This window comes from Scyliorhinus canicula, chromosome 12 (assembly GCF_902713615.1).
Source record: "Scyliorhinus canicula chromosome 12, sScyCan1.1, whole genome shotgun sequence".
Classification (NCBI taxonomy): domain Eukaryota; kingdom Metazoa; phylum Chordata; class Chondrichthyes; order Carcharhiniformes; family Scyliorhinidae; genus Scyliorhinus; species Scyliorhinus canicula.
In genome coordinates, this window is record NC_052157.1 from 50,495,322 (window position 1) to 50,515,924 (window position 20,603).

General features: G+C 49.2%; 1 protein-coding gene across 8 annotated transcripts in view; it reads right to left on the minus strand.

Annotated features, from left to right (window-relative positions):
- lins1 (lines homolog 1) overlaps positions 1-20,603 on the minus strand; it is a 61,796-nt gene that overhangs the window by 15,509 nt on the left and 25,684 nt on the right. For 6 of the 8 annotated variants that reach the window (XM_038813901.1, XM_038813899.1, XM_038813905.1 and 3 more), the window contains 2 exons: positions 12,072-12,161; positions 3,575-3,716 (listed from right to left, as the gene is read on the minus strand). In XM_038813901.1, coding sequence (XP_038669829.1) covers positions 3,575-3,716; positions 12,072-12,161 — 232 coding nt within the window. Of the gene's footprint in view, positions 1-3,574; positions 3,717-12,071; positions 12,162-12,514; positions 12,534-16,641; positions 16,674-20,603 lie in introns of those variants that run through there. The other 2 variants (XM_038813907.1, XM_038813906.1) reach the window with 2 other exon arrangements.

The window sequence follows — 20,603 nt, forward strand, 5'->3', positions numbered from 1 at the left end:
AAAGAGGTGTGAATTGTCTCAAGCCAGGACAGTTGGTAGGATTTTACAAGCCCAGACCAAGATCCCGGTTGAGGCCGTACTCATGTGTGCGGCACTTGGCTATAAGTTTCTGCTTGGCGATTCTGTGTTGTCGCGCGTCCTGAAGGCCGCCTTGGAGAACGCTTACCCAGAGATCAGAGGCTGAATGCCCTTGACTGCTGAAGTTTTCCTGCCTGGCGAATGTCAAGCGATGTCCGTTCATCCATTGTTGCAGCGTCTGCATGGTCACGCCATTGTACCACGCTTCGGGACATCCTTTCCTGTAGCGTATGAGGTAGACAACGTTGGCCGAGTCGGAGTATATACCACGTACCTGGTGGGTGGTGTTTTCACGTGTAATGGTGGTATCATGTCGATGATCTGGCACGTCTTGCAGAGATTGCCATGGCAGGGCTGTGTGGTGTTGTGGTCACTGTTCTGAAGGCTGGGTAGTTTGCTGCAAACAATGGTTTGTTTGAGGTTGCGTAGTTGTTTGATGGCAAGTAGTGGGGGTGTGGGCATGACCTTGGCAAGATGTTCGGCTTCATCGATGACGTGTTGAAGTCTGCGAAGAAGATGTCATAGTTTCTCCACCCTGGAGAAGTACTGGATAACGAAGGGTACTCTGTCGGTTGTGTCCCATGTTTGTCTTCTGAGGTAGATCGATGCAGATTTTTGCTGTGGTGCGTTGGAACTGTCAATTGATGAGTCGAGCGCCATATCCCGTTCGTACGAGGGCACCTTTCAGCATATTTAGATGTCTTTACGCACCTCCTCGTCTGGCCAGAGCACGGAGGGCTTGACCATAGGGGACGGCTTCTTTAACGTGTTTAGGGTGAAAGCTGTAGAAGTGGAGCATCGTGAGGTTATCCGTGCGCTTGTGGCAAAGCGAAGTGTTGAGGTGACCGCCCTTGACGGAAATGAGTGTGTCCAAGAATGCAACCGATTCTGGAGATTAATCCATGGTGAGTCTGATGGTGGGATGGAACTTATTGATGTCATTGTGTAGTTGTTTCAGTGATTTGTCGTCTTGGGTCCAAAGGGAAGAAATGTCATTAATGTATCTGGTGTACAACGTCGGTTGAAGGTCTTGTGTGGAGAGGAGGTCTTGTTCAAACTTGTGCATGAAGATGTTGGTATATTGAGGTGCGAATTTGGTCCCCATGGCTGTTCCGTGTGTCTGGATGAATAACTTGTTGTCGAAGGTGAAGACATTGTGATCCAGAATGAAGCGGATGAGTTGCAAAATTGCGTCTGGAGATTAGCAGTTGTCGGTGTTGAGTACTGAGGCTGTTGCAGCAATGCCGTTATCATGAGGGATGCTGGTGTTGAGTACCAAGATGCCCATCGTGACGAGGAATGGTCCTGCTTCAACTGGTCCCTGGGTGCTGAGTTTCTGTAAGAAGTTCGTCAAATCGCGACAGAAGCTGGGCGTTCCTTGTACAATGGGCTTCAAGATGCCCTTGACGCAGCCAGAAAGGTTCTCGCACAGGGTCTCATTGCCTGATGTACAGAAGAGGGTCGCAATTCTCCGCTCCCACGCCGGGTGGGAGAATTGCGGGAGGGCTGCTCTGGCACCCCTCGTGATTCTCCCACACCCCTCAAAATGGCGTGTCGTGTTTTGCGGCACGCCGCTCGGAGAATCGCGGGCCGCCGTTTTTCACGGCGACCCGCGATTCTCCGACCTGGATGGGCCGAGCGGCCTGCCGTTCCAGACCAGTTCACGCTGGCGGCAACCACACCTGGTCGCTGCTGGCGTGAACATGGCGCCAAAAGCTGGTTTGTGGCTTGTGGGGGGCGGAGAGGGGAGTGAGCACCACGACTGTGCTCGGGAGGGGACTGGCCCGCGATCGGTGCCCACCGATCGTTGGGGCGGCATCTCAAAGGGACGCACTCTTTCCCCTCCGCCGCCCCGCAAGATCAAGCCGCCGCGGCTTGCGGGGCAGCAGAGGGGAAGACGGCAACCGCGCATGCACGGGTTGGCACCGGCCAACCTGCGCATACACGACTGACGTCATTAGGCGCGCCGGCCGCGTCATTCTCGGCGCACCGGGCCTTGGCGCCAGTGACAAGGTCCCGCAGCCAAGATTTACGGCACGGCCCTGCTAGCACCCCGGGGGGGGAGGGGGGAATAGGGGACGAGGAGCGGCCTCCGATGACGTCGTGAACCTCTCCGGGTTTCACGACAGCGTTGGGCCTTGCGAAGAATTCCGCCCCAGGCCTTTTGGCCCATCGAGTCAGCACTGACAAAACTACACTAAATCTATATAATCCCACTTTCCAGCATTTGGCCCATTGCCTTGAAAGCTATGACATTTCAAGTGCTCATCCACTTCTTTTTAACAGCTGTGAGCTTTCCAGCTTCTACTACGCTCCTAGGCAGTGCATTCCGGATTCCCGTCCTCTGGGTGATAAAACCTTACCCTCAAATCCCTCTAAAGGTCCTGCTCCTATTTGTTTATTAGTCCTTTTGTTTATTTGGTATCCTCAAAAAAGTTTAAAGAGGCATTTTGCTTAATGTAGCCTTCAGGAACCTGTGTTCCACGTTTACGCAGATTGTATCTTCTTTCCATTATTTGAGAAGGCATTGCTCCTCAACATTTGCTTGCACTTCAGCCCAACGTTCCTGATATTTGGCTACCCAATGCTGAAGGGTTATTAGTCTGTTCCTCGGCCTGGCCATGGTGGCCACTAACAGGTCCGGACAGTGGATCTTTGAGGGGGGTCATTCGATTCAACTGTCGGGCTCTCTTCTGTGGTTATGTCCATGCTTGGGTGTCCCTGGAGTGGGAGCACACAGTGTCAGCCACTGTGCTGGCAGTCTTTCACGACTGGTGGGTGCCACAGAGGGCTTCCAAATCTGCAAGCTTCCAGACCACCTAGAAAGACAAGAGCTGGAAAAGCATGGGACCACCATCACCTTCAAGCTCCCCTCTAAGTCACACACCATCCTGCCATCCTGACTTGGGACTACATTACTTTTCCTTCACGGTTGAAGGTTGAAAATCCTGGAATTCCCTTCCTGACATCACTGTGGGTGTCTACTGTCAATATAAGGACTTCAGCGGTTCAAAAGGTAACTCACCACCATCACTTTCTCAGGGGCAATTAAAGATTGGAAATAAATACTGATCCTGGCCAATGATGCTCACATCCCATAAACAAATAAATTAAAAAAAACACATGGATTTGTGACCATTTGGGATTTTTAAATATATGTTATAGATATATTTGACGAACGATGTTCAACTAGTTAGAAAGAAACAGAAAGAGATTTGGAAGTTAAGTGCATGCTGCATTGTTTTGACCACAATCATGCATTGCAGAACAGTAATCAATGAAATAAAACCAAATACACTAGGTCAGTGGAGTAAATATCGAAAGCTATCATACGGAGGTTGGACAATGCAATGGTCAGAATGCAGAGGCACTATCGTGGAGTTGGGAGGGGTCACAATAATTATTTTTCCCACCCTTTCATATGTGCACAATGAAGTTTAAAAGATACAGAATTCATCACAGCTTGATCTTAATATTGCCACAAGGATTCACTGACCTGTCTTGTTGAGAGATTTGCCCTTTAAGAGTTCTTTAATCACAAATGTAATTGTTTGAAGCCATTTAGCTGCTTGACTACTTTCAGCTTCTTCTGACAGTGTGTACAGACAGCGCCTCATCCAACCTTCCGTAGATACATTCTAAAAGCAAATGAAAACAGGATTTGTTAAAAGTTGCTAACAAAACGGTACGTACTGATGCAAGATCATTGATCTGAAACATTTGTTCGGATTCCCCCTCACTCCTGCCCGCCCGCCCTGATTAACCTGCTGAGTTCTTTCCAACATTTTGTTTTTATTCTTGTTAAAGAATCTAGCTTTATTTGAACTGAAACTGAGCTTGCATTTAGCTAATATTGCTAATTCGTTGCCGCCTTCCAATCCCTTAACTGTAGTCAGATAGATAACATGGGATGATTGGACAAGCTATAATAATTTCACGATCCTTAAAAACACAAAACATTATAAAACTTAAGCATAGCTGAGAGAGATAGGCCCAGAACTTCCTGGTTCCGCAGCGTCGCATTTAGTGTGTACCCCAATGATGCACTGGAGAATCTCTCCAGGAAGTTGTACCTGGCAATTGTTCAGAAGTGCAATCTTCCTTTGGACAATTGCGTTGGGCTGGGAACCATCTGACAGAAACAATTTAAATGGTTAACTTTGGATGGCTCTGCCAGTTTTACCCTGATAATTTCTCTGAAAGAGAAGAAAAAAAACTTCTCACCCCAGAGTAATGATCTAAAATACCCAGGCCCAACCGCCCAGGGGACCAACCACACCACCCCCAACTAACCCCCCACGACTGCATCCGTCCCAATCCTCCCTCACCACCCCATCGTTCCCAGACCTCTTCCCTTCCCCCCCCACCCCATCCTTCTCGATCCTCTCCCCTCCCAGTCCTTCCGCCACCCAACCTTACTGTTCTTTCCCTCAATTGCCCCCCTCTTTCCCTCCCTACCCATGCAATTTTAATTCAAATCCAGAAAATTCCACAAGGTGACTTAAAGAGAAAGTTTGCAACATGATGTGGTGTTTGGTTGCCAACATGACTCATCCCTCTTCCTACCCTCTTTTACCATTCATATGCCTGCAAGACTTTTGGATTGCCTTTTATGTTAGCGCCAGTCTTTTCTCATACTCTCTCTTTGCCTCTCATTTTCTTTTTCACTCCCCCTTTGAGCATTCTATATTCAGCCTGATTCCCAGTTGTCGTATCAACCTGATATGTCATCCACCCACTTTTTCTTCACATTTGATTCTCTTTCTCCTTCCTCATCCAGGATGTTCTGGCAACAACTTCTCCATCTACCCACCCCCCTTGTGGGAGTATCCCTTGACTGTACTTGAATCATCTCCTCTTCCCAGGCAGCCCATTGTTCCTGTACCATTTTGACTGCCAATTTCAATTTATCCCAGACGGTTCCATTCTCTTTTTAAAAAATATTCTTATTGGGATTTTTCATATTTAGTAACACGATTTAGACACAAGAGACAGGGCCATTGGCAAAAACATAAAAGATAAAGCAATAGCAACATCATAAATAACTGTACAACAGGTTGTAACTGTGGGAGGAAACCGGAGCACCCAGAGGAAACCCACACAGACACGGGGAGAAAGTACATACTGCACTCAGGCAGTCAACCAGGGCGGGAATCGAACCCAGGTCCCTGGTCCTGTGAGGCAGCAGTGCTAACCATTTCTCCAATCTTCTCGAAACATTAACTTTGTTTCTCTCTCCACAGATGCTGTCAGACTTGTTGAGATTTTCCAGCATTTTCTGTCTTTGTTTCAGATTCCAGCATCCACATTAATTTGCTTTTATGATCTATTTATTCCTACTCTATGCTGGTGTACATTACCCCAAACCCCACAAGCCCCAAACTTGTGTAATCACCTGTGGTACTTTATCAAATGCGTTCTGAAAATCCACTACATAAACCGGTTTCCTGTTATTTACCCAGATAATTACACTCTCAAAAAAACTAAAATAGATTTGTCAAACATGATTTCTCTTTCATAAAACAGTGCTAACGGGGTCTAATCATGTTGTCGTTTTTTAAGTTACCACAGCCCAAACGATAGACTCAAGAATTTTCGCTGCTTCTAATGTTAGTCTAACTGCCTTTGTTCAGTTTAGCCCACAGTTTTGTTTTTGTTAATTATCTAAAATCTGTGTGATCGTTCCCAGCAGTGGAACCCTTCCTATCTATTTATTCAAAACAATTGTCAATGATGAAATGTTATTGCTCAAAATACAAAATAGATTAAAATATGTATTGGACTATTGGAACATAATTAAATTTAGAAATTGGATCCTTCGTTCCCAGTCTGAACTATTAAAAGGTCATAAAACACTGCATGATTCATTTGAAATGAGGAATTACAGAAAACATACAATAGTTCCACGGTTAATAACTGACCCATAGATATTCTAATTCACTAATCATCTCACCGGAAACTCTCCTTTAGTTAGTAGCAATTTTGCATTTCATTGCACAATGATATTAATGTAATTAGCATCCCCACCTCCCTGCCACTAAATGGAAAATTGGTGTTTGGTCACTGACATTGAGTAAGGCATCGATTAATGCAAGCCATTAACCTTCATAAAATCATCCAGCCGACTTCTGGTGGCAGCGAAGAGGTGAGTGGTCTCACACAAGGTGGCTCCCGCTTGGCGACGTAGTTTCTGGCCCGGTTAACAAGCGGATTTGTGGGAAGAAAGGGGAAGTAAGTGAAGCTTATTGATTTCTACTCTGGTGTGGGATGTCTGAAGGGTATAACACCAGGCTGAAGTCAATAAAGGCCCCGCATCAGATTCAGCAGTCCCTCGTGACAATTGGAAGAACATATCGCGGAGCCCTCATTGTCGCTAACACCCTCCCACTGGCCAACAGAGGAATTGGCGAAATACCTTATGGGGGAATTCCAGAAACAAAGGCAGTCAATGATAGAGGAATTTTCCAATGCGATTGAGATGGCAATGGCATCCCTTTGAATAACTTTGGAGAAGGTGCAGCAGCGCTTAGAGGAGCAGGGCAGGATGATCCAGGAGGTGGAGGAGACGGTCTCGAACCACAGTGACTGGATTGCTTCTTTGGAGAACCGGTCCAGGCGCCAGGATCTGAGGATTGTCAGGCCATAGAAGATGTTCGGAAAGTTGGTGGCGGTCTTTGTGAACCCTCGCAAGGTGACCGGGCCTACAGAAGCCAAAATCTGGGGATCCGCCCTGGGTGGTCATGGTCCATCTCAATAGATATCAGGACAAGGAGCAGATCTTAAAGGGAAGGCCACATGTCAAAGTTGTTGGGAGGGACACTTCATTCGAATCTACCAAGATATCAGGGTAGAACTGGCAAAGCGAACTATGGGGTCAGCGGCCACCATGGGTGGCCTGGATTCGAGGTAGGCTAGGGCACAGTCGGAGTTCTTCGCTGCGTTTGTGTGTGTGTTGGGGGGGGACGACAGCAGGGTATGGCCGATTATAGTATGGGGGGGTCCTGAGGCCCCCCCGCCATGCTGGTTACATGGAACGTTAGGGGGTTAAATGGTCCCGGGTGTTTGCCCATTTGAAGAGTTTGAGCGCCGAGTTAGTCTTCTTGCAGGAGACATTTTTGAGGATTCAGGATCAGACGAGGTTGACAAAGGGCTGGGTGGGGCCGGTGTTTCGCTCAAATTTTGATTCGAGGGGTGGGGATCTTGATTAACAGAAGGATGATTTATAGCAGCCGGTGATTTGACGGACGCTGGGGGGGGCGCTACATCAAGATGAGTGGGGTGTGGGCGGGTGCGCACCTGATTTTAGTGAACAGAGATGCACCAAATTGGATCGACGCGGACATTATCAAGAAGATGTTGGCAACCATCCCGAACATGACTCACATCAGTTGATTATGGGGTAGATTTAAATTGCGTATTAGATCCGAGGATGGACATATCGAGTCCCAGGTCTCTGGGAACTTCTGGAATGGCGAGGGAGATGGCCGTGTTCACGGAACAGATGGGGTTGGGGGTGGATCCGTGGAGGTTTAATCATCCAAGGGAGAGGGATTTTTCCTTCTTCTCACATCTACTCCTGAATAGACATCTTTGTGGTAGAGAAAGCGTTAACTCTCAGGCGTTGGTGGGGACTGGGTACTCAGCAATTGTAATATCGGGCCATGCTCCACATTATGTGGATGTGCGATTGGAGATAGGCTAGGCCCAGCGCCCCCGTGGAGGTTAGACACGTCGTACCTTGCAGATAAGGGGTTTTGTGAAAGGGTAGCTTTAGCAATTGGGAACTATGAAGGTTTTAATCAGAATGGGGATGTGTTATAACCTGCACAGGTCTTACAGGGAAGTTAATCATCCCGACCCAGCCCGTATGGGTCTTACAGGGTTGGGATGATTAACTACCCTGTGGATCTTGTGCAAGTTATAACAGGAGGTTTTGTCTTCCATGTTCTGGGAAGCGTTGAAGGTGATGGTCAGAGGGGAGGTAATCGCGTACAGGGCCTACAGGGATAAGGTTGGCAGGACGGAAAGGTAGTGGTTGGTTAACTCAATTTTGGAGGTGAATCTGCAGTACTCCATGGCCCCTACGTCGGAGTTGTTATTGGAGAGAAAGAGGCTACAAATGGAATTTGAGCTTGAATCAACAGGGAAGATGGTGAGCCAACTTCGCCTCTCGTGAGGGGCATTTAATGAGCACGGGGATAAGGCCAGCTGCCAATTGGCTTAGCATCTGAGGCAGCCGCATAGGAGATAGCCCAGGTTAAGACTGAGAGGGGGGGTTGTTATTGCTTCAGACAAGATTAATGGAGCTTTTGAGGCTTTCTACCATGGGCTGTTCAAGTCTGAGCCGCAGGAGGGTGACTCAGGGATGGAGCAGTTTTTGGACGGTTGGACTTCCCGGTGGTGGAGAGGGTGAAGTGGCCGGGGTTGGAGGCACCGTTGGGGTTGGAAGAGGCTATGGATTGTATCAGTTCTGTGCAATCAGGGAAGACACATGGACCAGATTGTTTTCCAGTAGAATTCTACAAGCAGTTCACGGGCATGTTGCCACCCACATTTACTGGGGATGTTCAATGATTCTATGTCAAGGGGGGTGTTGCTGGCCACATGGGCGTAGGTGTCGATCTCCATGATCCCAAAAAAAAGGACAAGGGTCCCGTTCACTGTGGGACTTACAGGCCTATTTCACTGTTGAACACTGATGCTACGGTACTCACTAAGGATCCGTTGAAGCGTCTGGAGGGGTGTTTGTCAGAGGTGATCTCTGAGGACCAAACAGGGTTTGTCAAGGGCTGACAGTTGGGAACCAACATCAGGAGACTTTTGGACGTGGACCTGTCGCCCTCTATGGGGCAGGAGCTTGAGATAATCATACCTATGGATGTAGAGAAGAATTTTAATCAGGCAGAGTGGAGGTACCTCTTTGAGGTCTTGGGACGATTTAGGTTTGGACCAACATTTATCTCCTGTGTTTCTGCCCATTTGAAGAGTTTGAGCAGAGGTAGTCTTCTTGCAAAAGACGCATTTGATGTTTGGGTTCAGGCGAGGCTGAGGAAGGGCTGGGTGTGGCAGATGTTCCACTTTACTGCTGTATAGTTCCCTACAGCTAGTGTCCAAATCAATTCAGTGAGCTCAGGGTATTTCAGATTATATAGGGGCACAATGCAGGAATGCCCGCTGTCCCGTTGTTGTTCGCACTCGTGACTGAGCCGTTGGCCATCACGCTTATATCACTGGAGAGTGAGAAATATTGAGAGGGCGGGGCGAGGAGCGTAGGGTGTCCCTTTATGCGGATGATTTGTTGTCGTTCGTTTCTGATCCTCTCACTAGTGTGGGAGGGATAATGGAGCTGTTGAAGAAGTTTGGATCCTTCTCAGGGTACAAATTGAATGTGAGCAAGTGCGAAAACTTCCCGGTGAATCTCCTGGCGGGTGGAGGAGATTCAGGGAGGCTGGCGTTTAAGCTGGCCAATACGAAGTTTAGATGTTTATGGATTCAGGTGGTGCATGACTGGGCTCTGTTACACAAACTGAACTTGGCCAGTCTGGTAGAGGGGGTGAAGGAGGACTTGAAGAGGTGAGATGCCCTCCCACTACCTTGGTGGGGAGAATACAGAAGGTCAAAATGAACGTTCTGCCAAGGTTCTTATTTGTGCTCGTGTCTTCCGATCTTCTTCCCCAAATCTTTTTGCATTAGGTTTGATAAGTTAATTACAGTCTTTGTTTGGGTGGCAAGATTCCCAGGATTCAAAAAGCCTTCCTGCAGAGAGGGATCCAGGTTCAACTCTGGCCTTGGGTGACTGTCACTGTGAAGTTTGAGCATTCTCCCCGTGTCTGTATGGGTGCTCTTGTTTCCTCCCACAGTCCAAAGATGTGCAGGTTAGGTGTACTGGCCATGCTAAAAATTTCTCCTTAGTGACCAAAGATGTGGAGATTGGGTGAGGTTATGGGCATAGGGCAGGGTTTGGGCCTAACTAGGGTGCTCTTTCAGAAGGTCAGTGAAGATTCAATGGACCGTATGGCCTCCTTTTGTGCTGTAGGAATTCCATGGTTCTATGGAGAGGAGGCAGACAAATATGTAATTATTTCGGCGTTTCCCTAATCCAACATGGTGGTTAATTAGCTCAGTTAGCTGGATGGATGGTTCATGATGCGGAGCAATGCCAACAGCCTGGTTCAATTCCCTTACTGACTGAGGTTATCCACAAAGATCCTTCTCAATCCTACCCCTCACCTGAGGTGTGGTAACCCTCAGGTTAAATCACCACCCGTCAGTTTTCTCTCAAAAGGGGAGAGCAGCCTATGGTCCTCAGGGACTATAGCAACTTTCATTTCTTTCAATCAAACATAAAACAATGAAGCATTCACTTTTTAGATGAATGCATACAAACAGCATGGAGCACAGCTACTGAGGTTTTTAGGGGTTTTTTGCTTTTTTAATAGAATTTTACAAATGGGGTTTTAATACATTAATGACTTCATCATGGAAAATGGAGCTGTGTAATTACAGTGACCCATTCTGCAAAGTCAGTCTGAAAACCTGTAGCATTGGTGCAAATCCTTTTTACAGCTATAACTATCAGACCTCCGTGGCATTATATTTTTTTAATTCATTTTTTACAGGATGTGGGCTTCACTGGCTAGGCTAGTATTTGTTGCCCATCCCTCATTGCTCCTGAGAAGGTAGTGGTGAGCTGCCTTCTTGAACTGCTGCAGTCCATGAGATGTAGGTACACCCACTGTGCTACGAGGGTGGGAGTTCCAGGAATTTGGCTCAGCGACATGAAGGAACAACTATATATTTCCAAGTCAGGATGGTGAGTGACTTGGAGGGGAACTACCAGATGGTGGAGTTCCCAGCTATCTGCTGCCCTTCTTCTGGATGGTAGTGGCTGTGGGTTTGGAAGGTGCTGCCTAAGGAGCCTTGATAAGTTCCCACAGTGCATCTTGTAGGTGGTGCATGGCTGCTGGTACTGTGCGGCGATGGTGGAGGGAGTGAATGTTTGTGAAAGGGGTGTCAATCAAGCGGGCTGGATGGTGTCAAGCTTCTTGCGAGTTGTTGGAGTTGCACTCATCCAGGCAATTATTCCATCACATCCCTGACTTGTGCCTTGTAGGTGGTGGACAGGTTTTGGGGAATTAGGATGCGAGTTACTTGCCGCAGGATTCCTAACCTCTGACCTGCTCTTGAAGCCGCAGTAGTTATATGGCTAGTCCAGTTCAGTTGTGGCCAATAATAACCCCCAGGATGTTGACAGTGGAGAATCCAGTGATGGTAATGCCATTGAATGTCATGGGGCGGTGTTTTGATTCTCTCTTGTTGGAGAATTGCCTGCCACTTGTGTGAATGTTACTTCAGAAGTTGTGCTGCACCATGTGAAAGATAATGTGCATTTCTGCAAAGATGTAGGTGCATTTAACATGGACTCTTTCTTTCACACCAACTTAATGAGTTTATTTCTGTTGCTGATGAAAGCTTACAGGTGGTATGTTTAGCTCCTGATCTGAAATAAATGATTGCCTGTCATTGAAATGTGATGGAAGTCTAGGAGTGTCTCTGAAGGCTATTTAACAAAGTCAGCATGAGATCAGGAGGACATCGCATCTGATACCTTGGAAGATAACCTAATAGAACCTGAAGTTAACAACCATTGGCATCAGCTAAATATCTTGATAGTTTTTGGTGTCAGTAGGGACCCTCTTCCTGTAGATAGAAACCACAAGTGTGCCATAGAACCATGAATGCATGTACATTGCAAATAGCTGTTAAATTAATTAATTACAATTAAATTAAAGTTTCAGAAACTTACTGCAGACAGAGAGACAACAAGTTTTGCCTACAAGCAATGCCATGTAATCAAACTAATACAGTATTTGCATCTAATAGTAAAATGATCCTCTTATTTTCACAGTAACTTCACTGCAGTGTTAATGTAAGCCTACATATGACACAAATAAAGATTATTATTATAAACTATACCCTCAGTTCAGACTCACCATCGTCAAAATCTGAACCAGAATCAGTGATCCGATGCATTTCATAGCCAAGTGAGACAACAGCTTGTCTGGACAGCCAAACAGTGAAACCTAAGGACAGAATACATCACATATCATTCAGAATTTCAAGACTGTAGCAATTAATAAAAGTAAACAGGAAGGATGTGGAATAATTCAGTTACTTTACATATCCTGTCGACATCTTCCACTGTTCTGATCTTGGGCTGAATAAACTTTAACTGAATATTCATCCAAAATGGACACATTTTAGAATTTTATTTCTGATTTTCTCCAGTTGTCCTGACCTGCCTTGAGGTCCAGTTTCACAATGCTAAAGAGGGTGAAGGGGCCTGCTGGTCGAGAATATGTGTCGAGCCTCTGCATGTCCTGATGGAAGAGGAAGAGAGGGCAGGAAAGCCTCCTGCATTTTAAACTGTACCTACCCAGGACTAGTGAATTATCTGTGAAGGATGGAGAATCACAGTCTGAAAAGGTTTTGGTTCAACAGAAAGACCGAATGAGGTCACTATCCACGCCAAGAGTGATCAAATAGGTCAGCAGCAGCAGCATCCCGGGGGGGAGGGGAGGGGATTGTTACGTTGTATTGTTCCTTTCTTTGTATGTACAGATAACATTTATTTTGTTCTGTTAATTGTTGCGTACGGTTATGCAAAAGATTATGTTTTTCACCAAAAATTTGAATAAAAATACATTTTTAAAAAGGAGGAAAAGAGACGGGAGGACTGAATGAGAAGGAGGAAGCATCGGAGAAAATATGTAGAGCGAGGAAATGTGACCGTAAGAGTTTTCCACATGTCACGTGGGTTCAATCCGATGAGGTTGTGACATTCAAATAAATAGCATTTGTTTTCTACAAAAAAAAATCCTTGAGACTGGTTGGAGTGGCAACAACTTGAACGACTGCAGTCCAGACCATGGCACCAATGGGGGCAAGGGACCCCACAGGAGAGAACATTAACATTCATTGTCATTCCCATCGCTGAATCCCTCACTATCAATATCCTGGGATTTACCATTGACCAGAAACTGAACTGGACTAGCCACCAGATAAACAATGTTACTGTAAGAGCAAATCAAAGGCGAGGAATTCTATGGTGAGTAACTCATCTCCTGCATCCCCAAAGCCTGTCTACCATCTACAAGACACAAGTTAGGGGTGTGATGGAATACTATCCCCTTCCTGGATGAGTGCAGCTCCAACAACACTCAAAAAGCTCAAAACCATCCAGGCCAAAACATCTGCTCGATTACTCCCCCTTCCAGAAACATTTACTCCCTCCACCAACAATGTAGTGGCAGCCATGTGTACCATCTACAAGATGCACTGCAGGAACACACCAAGGCTCCTTAGGCGGCACTTTCTTTTTTTTTAATAAACAATTTTATTGAGGTAGTTTTTGGCTTTATAAACAGTTACAGACATCATCAGAAAGGAAGAAAAAAAGGCAAAAATGTGCAAACATCCACGTACTTTCAATACTTCCATCGTAACATATTGCACAAGCCCGCTCCCCTCCCACCGGCACTACCCGCCATATTTTCCCTCCTACTCTACTCTACCCCCCCCCCCCCCCCTCCCCCCACCCCCCTGCTGACGCTCACTCTCCCGCAAAGAAGTCAATAAATGGTTGCCACCTCCGGGTGAACCCCTGCACAGATCCCCTCAAGGCGAACTTAATTTTTTCCATCCCCAGAAAACTCGACATGTCCGCAAGCCACCACTCAGTCTTCGGGAGCTTTGAGTCCCTCCACGCCAATAATATTCGTCGCCGGGCTATCAGGGAAGCAAAGGCCAACACATCGGCCTCTTTCTCCCCCTGGACGCCCGGGTCTTCCGAAATCCCAAAAATTGCCACCCCTGGACTCATCACCACCCTTGTTTTTAGCACCTGGGACGTGACCCCCGCAAATCCCTCCCAGTACCCCCTCAGCTCAGGGCATGCCCAAAACATGTGAACATGGTTCGCTGGTCCTCCCGCGCACCTAGCGCATTTGTCCTCTATCCCGAAAAATTTGCTCATCCGAGCCACCGTCATATGGGCCCGGTGAACGACCTTAAATTGGATCAGCCCGAGCCTAGCACATGTCGCGGTCGAATTTACCCTACTCAGGGCCTCTGCCCACAGCCCATCCTCCATTTCCCCGCCTAGCTCCTCCTCCCATTTAAGTTTCAGTTCCTCTGTCTGGGACCCTTCCTCCCTCATGAGCACCTTATATATACCCGAGACTCTGCCCTCCCCTTCTTCCCTCCTAGAGACTATTCTGTCGAGGATCCCCATTGGCGGGAGGCGCGGGAAAGATGGGACCTGTCTACGAACAAAGTCCCGCAACTGTAGGTATCTAAAATCATTTCCCCTTACCAACCCAAATTTCTCCTCCAAGCTCCTCAAACTCGCGAAGCTCCCTTCCAGGAACATATCACCCACCCTTCCCGCCCCTGCTCGCCGCCATACTCGGAACCCCCCATCCATACTGCCGGGGGCAAACCGATGGTTGTCACAGATTGGCGCCCAGACAGACGTCCCCATCTCCCCCACATGCCTCCTCCACTGGCCCCATATCCGCAGGGTCGCCGCCACTACCGGGCTGGTGGTGTACTTGGCCGGCGGCAGCAGTAGAGGAGCCGTGACCAGGGCTTCCAAACTGGAGCCCCTGCACGAAGCCGCCTCCACCCGCTCCCAAATAGACCCCGTACCCACCATCCACTTCCTTATCATAGCGATGTTGGCCGCCCAGTAATAATTGACCAGACTCGGCAAAGCCAGCCCTCCCTCGCTGCGGTTCCTCTCCAGCATCGCCTTCTTCACCCGCGGAGACTTTCCCGCCCAGACAAAGCTCATGATCAGCCCGTTAACTCTTTCGAAGAAGGACTGTGGGATAAAGATCGGGAGGCACTGAAAAATAAACAAAAATCGAGGGAGGATTGTCATCTTTACAGTCTGCACCCTCCCTGCCAGCGACAGCGGGAGTGCATCCCATCTCCGAAACTCTCCCTTCATTTGCTCCACCACCCTGGCCAAATTTAACTTATGCAGCCTGCCCCAGTCTCGTGCCACCTGGATTCCCAAATACCGGAAATTTTCCTCAACTAGCCTAAACGGTAGCCCTCTCAATCTGTTCTCCTGGCCCCTTGCCTGGACCACAAACATTTCACTCTTGACCGTGTTTAATTTGTATCCTGAGAACTGGCCGAACTTCCTCAGCATTCCCAGTATAGTTCCCATCCCGACCACTGGGTCCGACACGTACAGGAGCAGGTCGTCTGCATAAAGAGAAACCCTGTGTTCAACCCCGCCCCTCACCATCCCCTTCCAACCCTCTGCGGCTCTCAGCGCAATCGCCAGCGGCTCTATGGCCAGCGCAAACAGCAGCGGGGAGAGCGGGCAGCCCTGTCTGGTCCCTCGGTACAACCTAAAGTACTCCGACACTTCTCTGTTGGTCCTGACGCTGGCCCTCGGAGCCTGATATAATAATTTGATCCAATTCACCAATCCCTCCCCGAACCCAAACCGTCCGAGCACCTCCCATAGATAGTCCCACTCCACCCGGTCAAAGGCCTTCTCGGCGTCCATTGCCACCACTACCTCCACCTCTCTACCCGCCGGGGGCATCATAATCACATTGAGCAATCTCCTCAGATTGGCCGCCAGCTGCCTACCTTTCACGAACCCCGTTTGATCCTCCCCAATCACCTCCGGTACACAGTCCTCCATTCTACCCGCCAGTACCTTTGCCAGGAGCTTGGCGTCTACATTAATCAGGGAGATTGGCCTGTAGGACCCGCACACCTCCGGGTCTTTACCCCGCTTCAATATCAGAGATATGGCGGCTTGTGACATTGTCGGTGGCAGGGTCCCTCTGTCCCTTGCCTCATTGAAAACCCTCGCCAAGACCGGGCCCACCAGCTCAGAGAACTTCCTATAAAACTCTACTGGGTATCAATCCGGCCCCGGGGACTACCCCGACTGCATGGCCTTTAGGCCCCCCAATACCTCCTCTACGCTAATCGGGGCCCCCAGCTCTTCCACTCGCGCCCCCCCCCCCCAACTGTTGGGAATGTTAACCCGTCCAGAAACCTTTTCATCCCCCCTCCGGTTCTTCCGGCGGCTCCGAAGTATATAGCTTACGATAGAAGTCCCGGAATACCCTATTCAATTCTGCCGGATCCTCCACTTTGCGCCCCCCCCTCGTCCCTCACTCTACCTATTTCCCTGGCCGCCTCCCTCCTCCTGAGTTACTGCGCTAACAGTCTGCTAGCCTTTTCCCCATGCTCGTACACCACTCCCCTCGCCTTCCTAAGCTGTTCCACGGCCCTGCTCGTGGATAGTGCCCCCAGTTCCGCCTGTAGTCTCTGCCTCTCCCTGAGTAAAACCTCCCCCGGGGACTCCGCGTGCTCTTCATCTATCCGACCCATTTCCCTGACCAATCTATCCATCTCTGCCCGGTCTGCCTTGGCTCTGTGGGCCCCAATTGAAATCAGCTCCCCCCGCACTACTGCCTTTAGCGCCTCCCACAAGGTGGCCGCTGAGACCTCCCCAGTGTCATTCACCTGCAGGTAATTTTTTATACATTTCCGAAGCCTCTCGCAGATCCCCTCCTCCGACAGCAGTCCCACATCTAGCCTCCATGGCAGGCGTTGATAACTCGCTCCCCCGAACTGCAGGTCCACCCAATGCGGGGCATGGTCTGAAATGGTAATTGCTGAGTATTCCGTGTTCTTTACCTCCCCCATACAGTCCCTGCTTAGTACAAAGAAATCTATCCTGGAATATACTTTATGGACGTGCGAGTAAAACGAGTAGCCCCTTCCTGTTGGCTGTCCATCTCTCCAGGGGCCCACTGCCCCCATTTGCTCCATAAACCCTTTCAGCTCCCTTGCCATTGCTGAGAGTCTACCCGTTCTGGGACACGACCGATCCAAAGTCGGGTCAAGGACCATGTTAAAGTCCCCTCCCATTATTAGCCTGCGAGAATCCAAGTCCGGGATCTTCCCCAGCACTCTTTTAATGAAGTCCACGTCATCCCAGTTCGGGGCATATATATTGACCAGCACCACTCTTCTCCCCACCAGTCTGCCCCGTACCATCAGGTATCTGCCCCCCCCTGTCTGCGGATATGCCCTCTGCCTCAAATTGCACGCGCTTGTTGATCATGATTGCCATCCCTCTGGACTTCGAGTCCAAGTCCGAGTGGAAGACCTGGCTAATCCAGCCCTTCCTTAGCCTGGTCTGGTCTGACACTTTCAGATGTGTCTCCTGCAACATAATTACGTCCGCCCTCAGGGCCCGCAAGTGCGCGAACACCCGCGCCCTCTTAACCGGCCCATTCAGTCCCTTGACGTTCCAGGTGATCAGCCTGGTCGGGGGACGCATCCCACCCACCCCCCCCCCCCCCCCCCCCCCCCCACCCCGCCGATCAGCCATAGCCTTTCTCAGGCTGGCCCCTGACCCGTGCGTCGCGCCATTCCTGGCCCGCCCTTTGGCTGCCTCCACCCTCGACCTCCTTTCCAGTGCCTATTTAAAGTCCCTCTCCCGTCAGCAGAACAAACCCCCCCTCCCCTAACCCCATCCCCCGATACCCCCACCCCTGCCATCTACTGGCTGTAACTACCCCCCCCATCTGACTCCCTTGACTAGCCAATCTGCTAGCCCGGTGACTCAACACTCCGGCGCCTTCCTGTCTCATTCCCATTGTTTCCCCGTCCTCCTCCCCACCCACTGGGGCAAGCCGGCTCCAGTGTCTTCCGCGAGCTGCACAAAAAGCACAAACCAGCCCAAACAGGAAAAAAAAAACACAGAAAAAAGAGAAAAAGCACATAAATGTCCATGAACAAAGGAAAGAGTCTCAAATGTTCCGCTTGGCCCCTTTGGCCCAGCAAACCGTTGATCAGCAGTCCAGGCACATTCGGCGTTCCTTCCCACAGAAATCCTCGGGCCCTAACTCGCGTCCTTGGGGCCTCCTTTCGGGACCAGCCCCAGGTCCCTCACAAAATCCATCGCTTCTTCAGGCTCGGAGAAGTAGTGGTGTTGACCCTGGTGCGTGACCCATAGCCGAGCTGGGAACAGCAGACCAAACTTCACGTGCTTCTTGAACAGCACCGCCTTGACATTCTTAAAGGCTGCTCGCCGCCGAGCCACCTCCTGGCTTAGGTCCTGATAAATGCGGAGAACATTTGTTCCACGTGCTGCTCCTGGCGCTCTTTGCCCACTGCAGCACCCGCTTCTTGTCCACGAACCTGTGGAACCTAATCACCATCGGGCGGGGGGGGGGGGGGGGGGGTCCGCCCGGCCGCCCCTGCCTTGCCTGCACTCTGTGTGCCCCCTCCAGCTCCAGCGGTCACGGAAAGGCTTCGGCCCCCATCAGCTGCTTCAGCAGGTCTGCTACAAACGCTGCAGCATCAGTTCCCTCAGCCCCTTCCGGGAGGCTGACCATCCTCAGATTGTTCCTGCGGACTCTATTCTCCAGCTCCTCCACTCTGTCCAGCAGTCTTCTCTGCCGCTCTTTCAGGCCGTCAGCTTCTAGCGCTGCAACCGTTTGCGCATCCGCCTGCTCCTCCACCACCTCTCCCAGCTCCTTAACTTTAACATCCTGGGCGTCCAGCCTCTGGTTCAGCTGATCCACCGCTTTCTGGATTGGGTCCAAGCTGTCCCGCTTCAGCACTTCAAAACTGGACTTCATTACCTGGAGCATGTTATCCAGCGCCAGATGGATTGCTGAGTCCGGGGTCCGTGTGTCCGCCATCTTAGGTCCCAGGTAATTTTCTTCAGGTCCTTGTCTCTGTCCCTTTTTCTTCTTCTTCTTCTGCCTTCTGGAATCCCGCTGTTCCATGTGCCGCAGCCCGCTCCTCAGCACCTTCGCTGCCGCCTTCCTTCGCCCAGCTCCTTAAATTTTACCTCCTGGGCATCTGAAGTGGGTCCAAGCTGTCCCTCCTCAGCAACTCCAAACTTTTTTTCTTTGTCCTGGAGGAAGGAAGGTCCGTGGGTCCGCCATCTTACCCTTCAGGTCAGTTTCCTCCTTGCCTCCGTCTCTCTCTCTCTCTCTTTCTTCCTCTACCTGCTGGCCTCCCATGATTCAATCCGCTGCAGCCCGCTCTCCTCTTCTTTCACGGCAGCCTTTTTGCCGCCCCCGTGGTCCCGCTATCGCGGGGAATCAGCTGTTAAGCCCCGCCGGAGTGAGAGCCCGCCGAATGTGCGGCTCACTCGAACATCGCCGCCACCGGAAGTAGGCGGCACTTTCTGACCACAAAACTACCACATTGTCATAAAAATCCATCTGGTTCACGAATGTCTTTTAAGGAAGGAAATGTGATGTCCTTATCTGGTTTGGTCGATGTGTAACTTCGGACCCATGGCAGAGTTTGGAAATGTTGTAAACATTGAAGAGGCGGCATGGTGGCGCAGTGGTTAGCACTACTGGCTCACGGCGCTGAGGACCCGGGTTCGGTCCGGCCCTGGATCACTGTCTGTTTGGAGTTTGCACATTCTCCCCGTCTCTGTGTCTCTGACTCACAATCCAAGGATGTGCAGGTAGGTGGACTAACCACGCTAAATTGCCCCTTAATTGGGAAACAATAATTGGGTACTCTAAATATATAAATTTTTTAAATTAAAAACATTGAAGAGGATGGTGGCAGACTTCAGGGAAGATTTGCGGCAGATTGAATTCAGCACGGAGAAGTAGGAGTGATCCATTTTGGAAGGAAAAATGGGAAAGGCAATAAGAACTAAATTATACACTTTTAAGGGGTATGTGAAGAGGGAGACTTGAGCTTGAAGGTGAGATGTGTGAGAGCTGACAAAAAAAAAACATGAGGGATCTCTGGCTTTATTAATAGAGCACTAAAGCAAGGAAGTTAAACTTTTGAAATACTGCATTTAATACTATGCACCACTTTTTAGGAAGATTCTAAATAGAGGTTCATTGGAATGGTATGAGGGACTAAAGCTTAGGGAGAGCAGATGGAAAACTTAGAGAGCAGCAGGGAAGGACAGAAAGATAATGGAGCATGACATGAGAAGATGTTTGCAGGGCTATCACGTAACAGGAAATCATTAAGCGAGCCAAGTTCATGAAGACATCTGAAAACAAAAGCAAGAAATTTAAAATGAATAATGAAAATCTATGATGCGAGTGTGGAACATAGTATGGATGGGTTTTAAATGAGTTGTAACTTTCAAACAGTTGATAGGAGGAGGCTAGGTCGAGCTTCAAGATGATGAATGCATAGATCACAGTTTCAGAAGGGGGTGGAAAATGTTAGACATGGAAGAACACAGGTTTGGTAAAAGAATAGAACTTTGGGATCAGGTGAAGAGGAAGGAAGCTGAGGTTGGGGGTCCAGCAGGATGTTAAAGCTTCACACTTTCATCTTGAGTTGGAACTAGATATGTTAGATGGATTCAAGGCTAAAAATACACAGAGCTTAGCAGGCAAAGTGAGTGGCAGTCTACAGTACAATGAAACTAAACTAGACTAGGCAAGGTACCTTAGCTACCTTGGCTACTAAGGAGA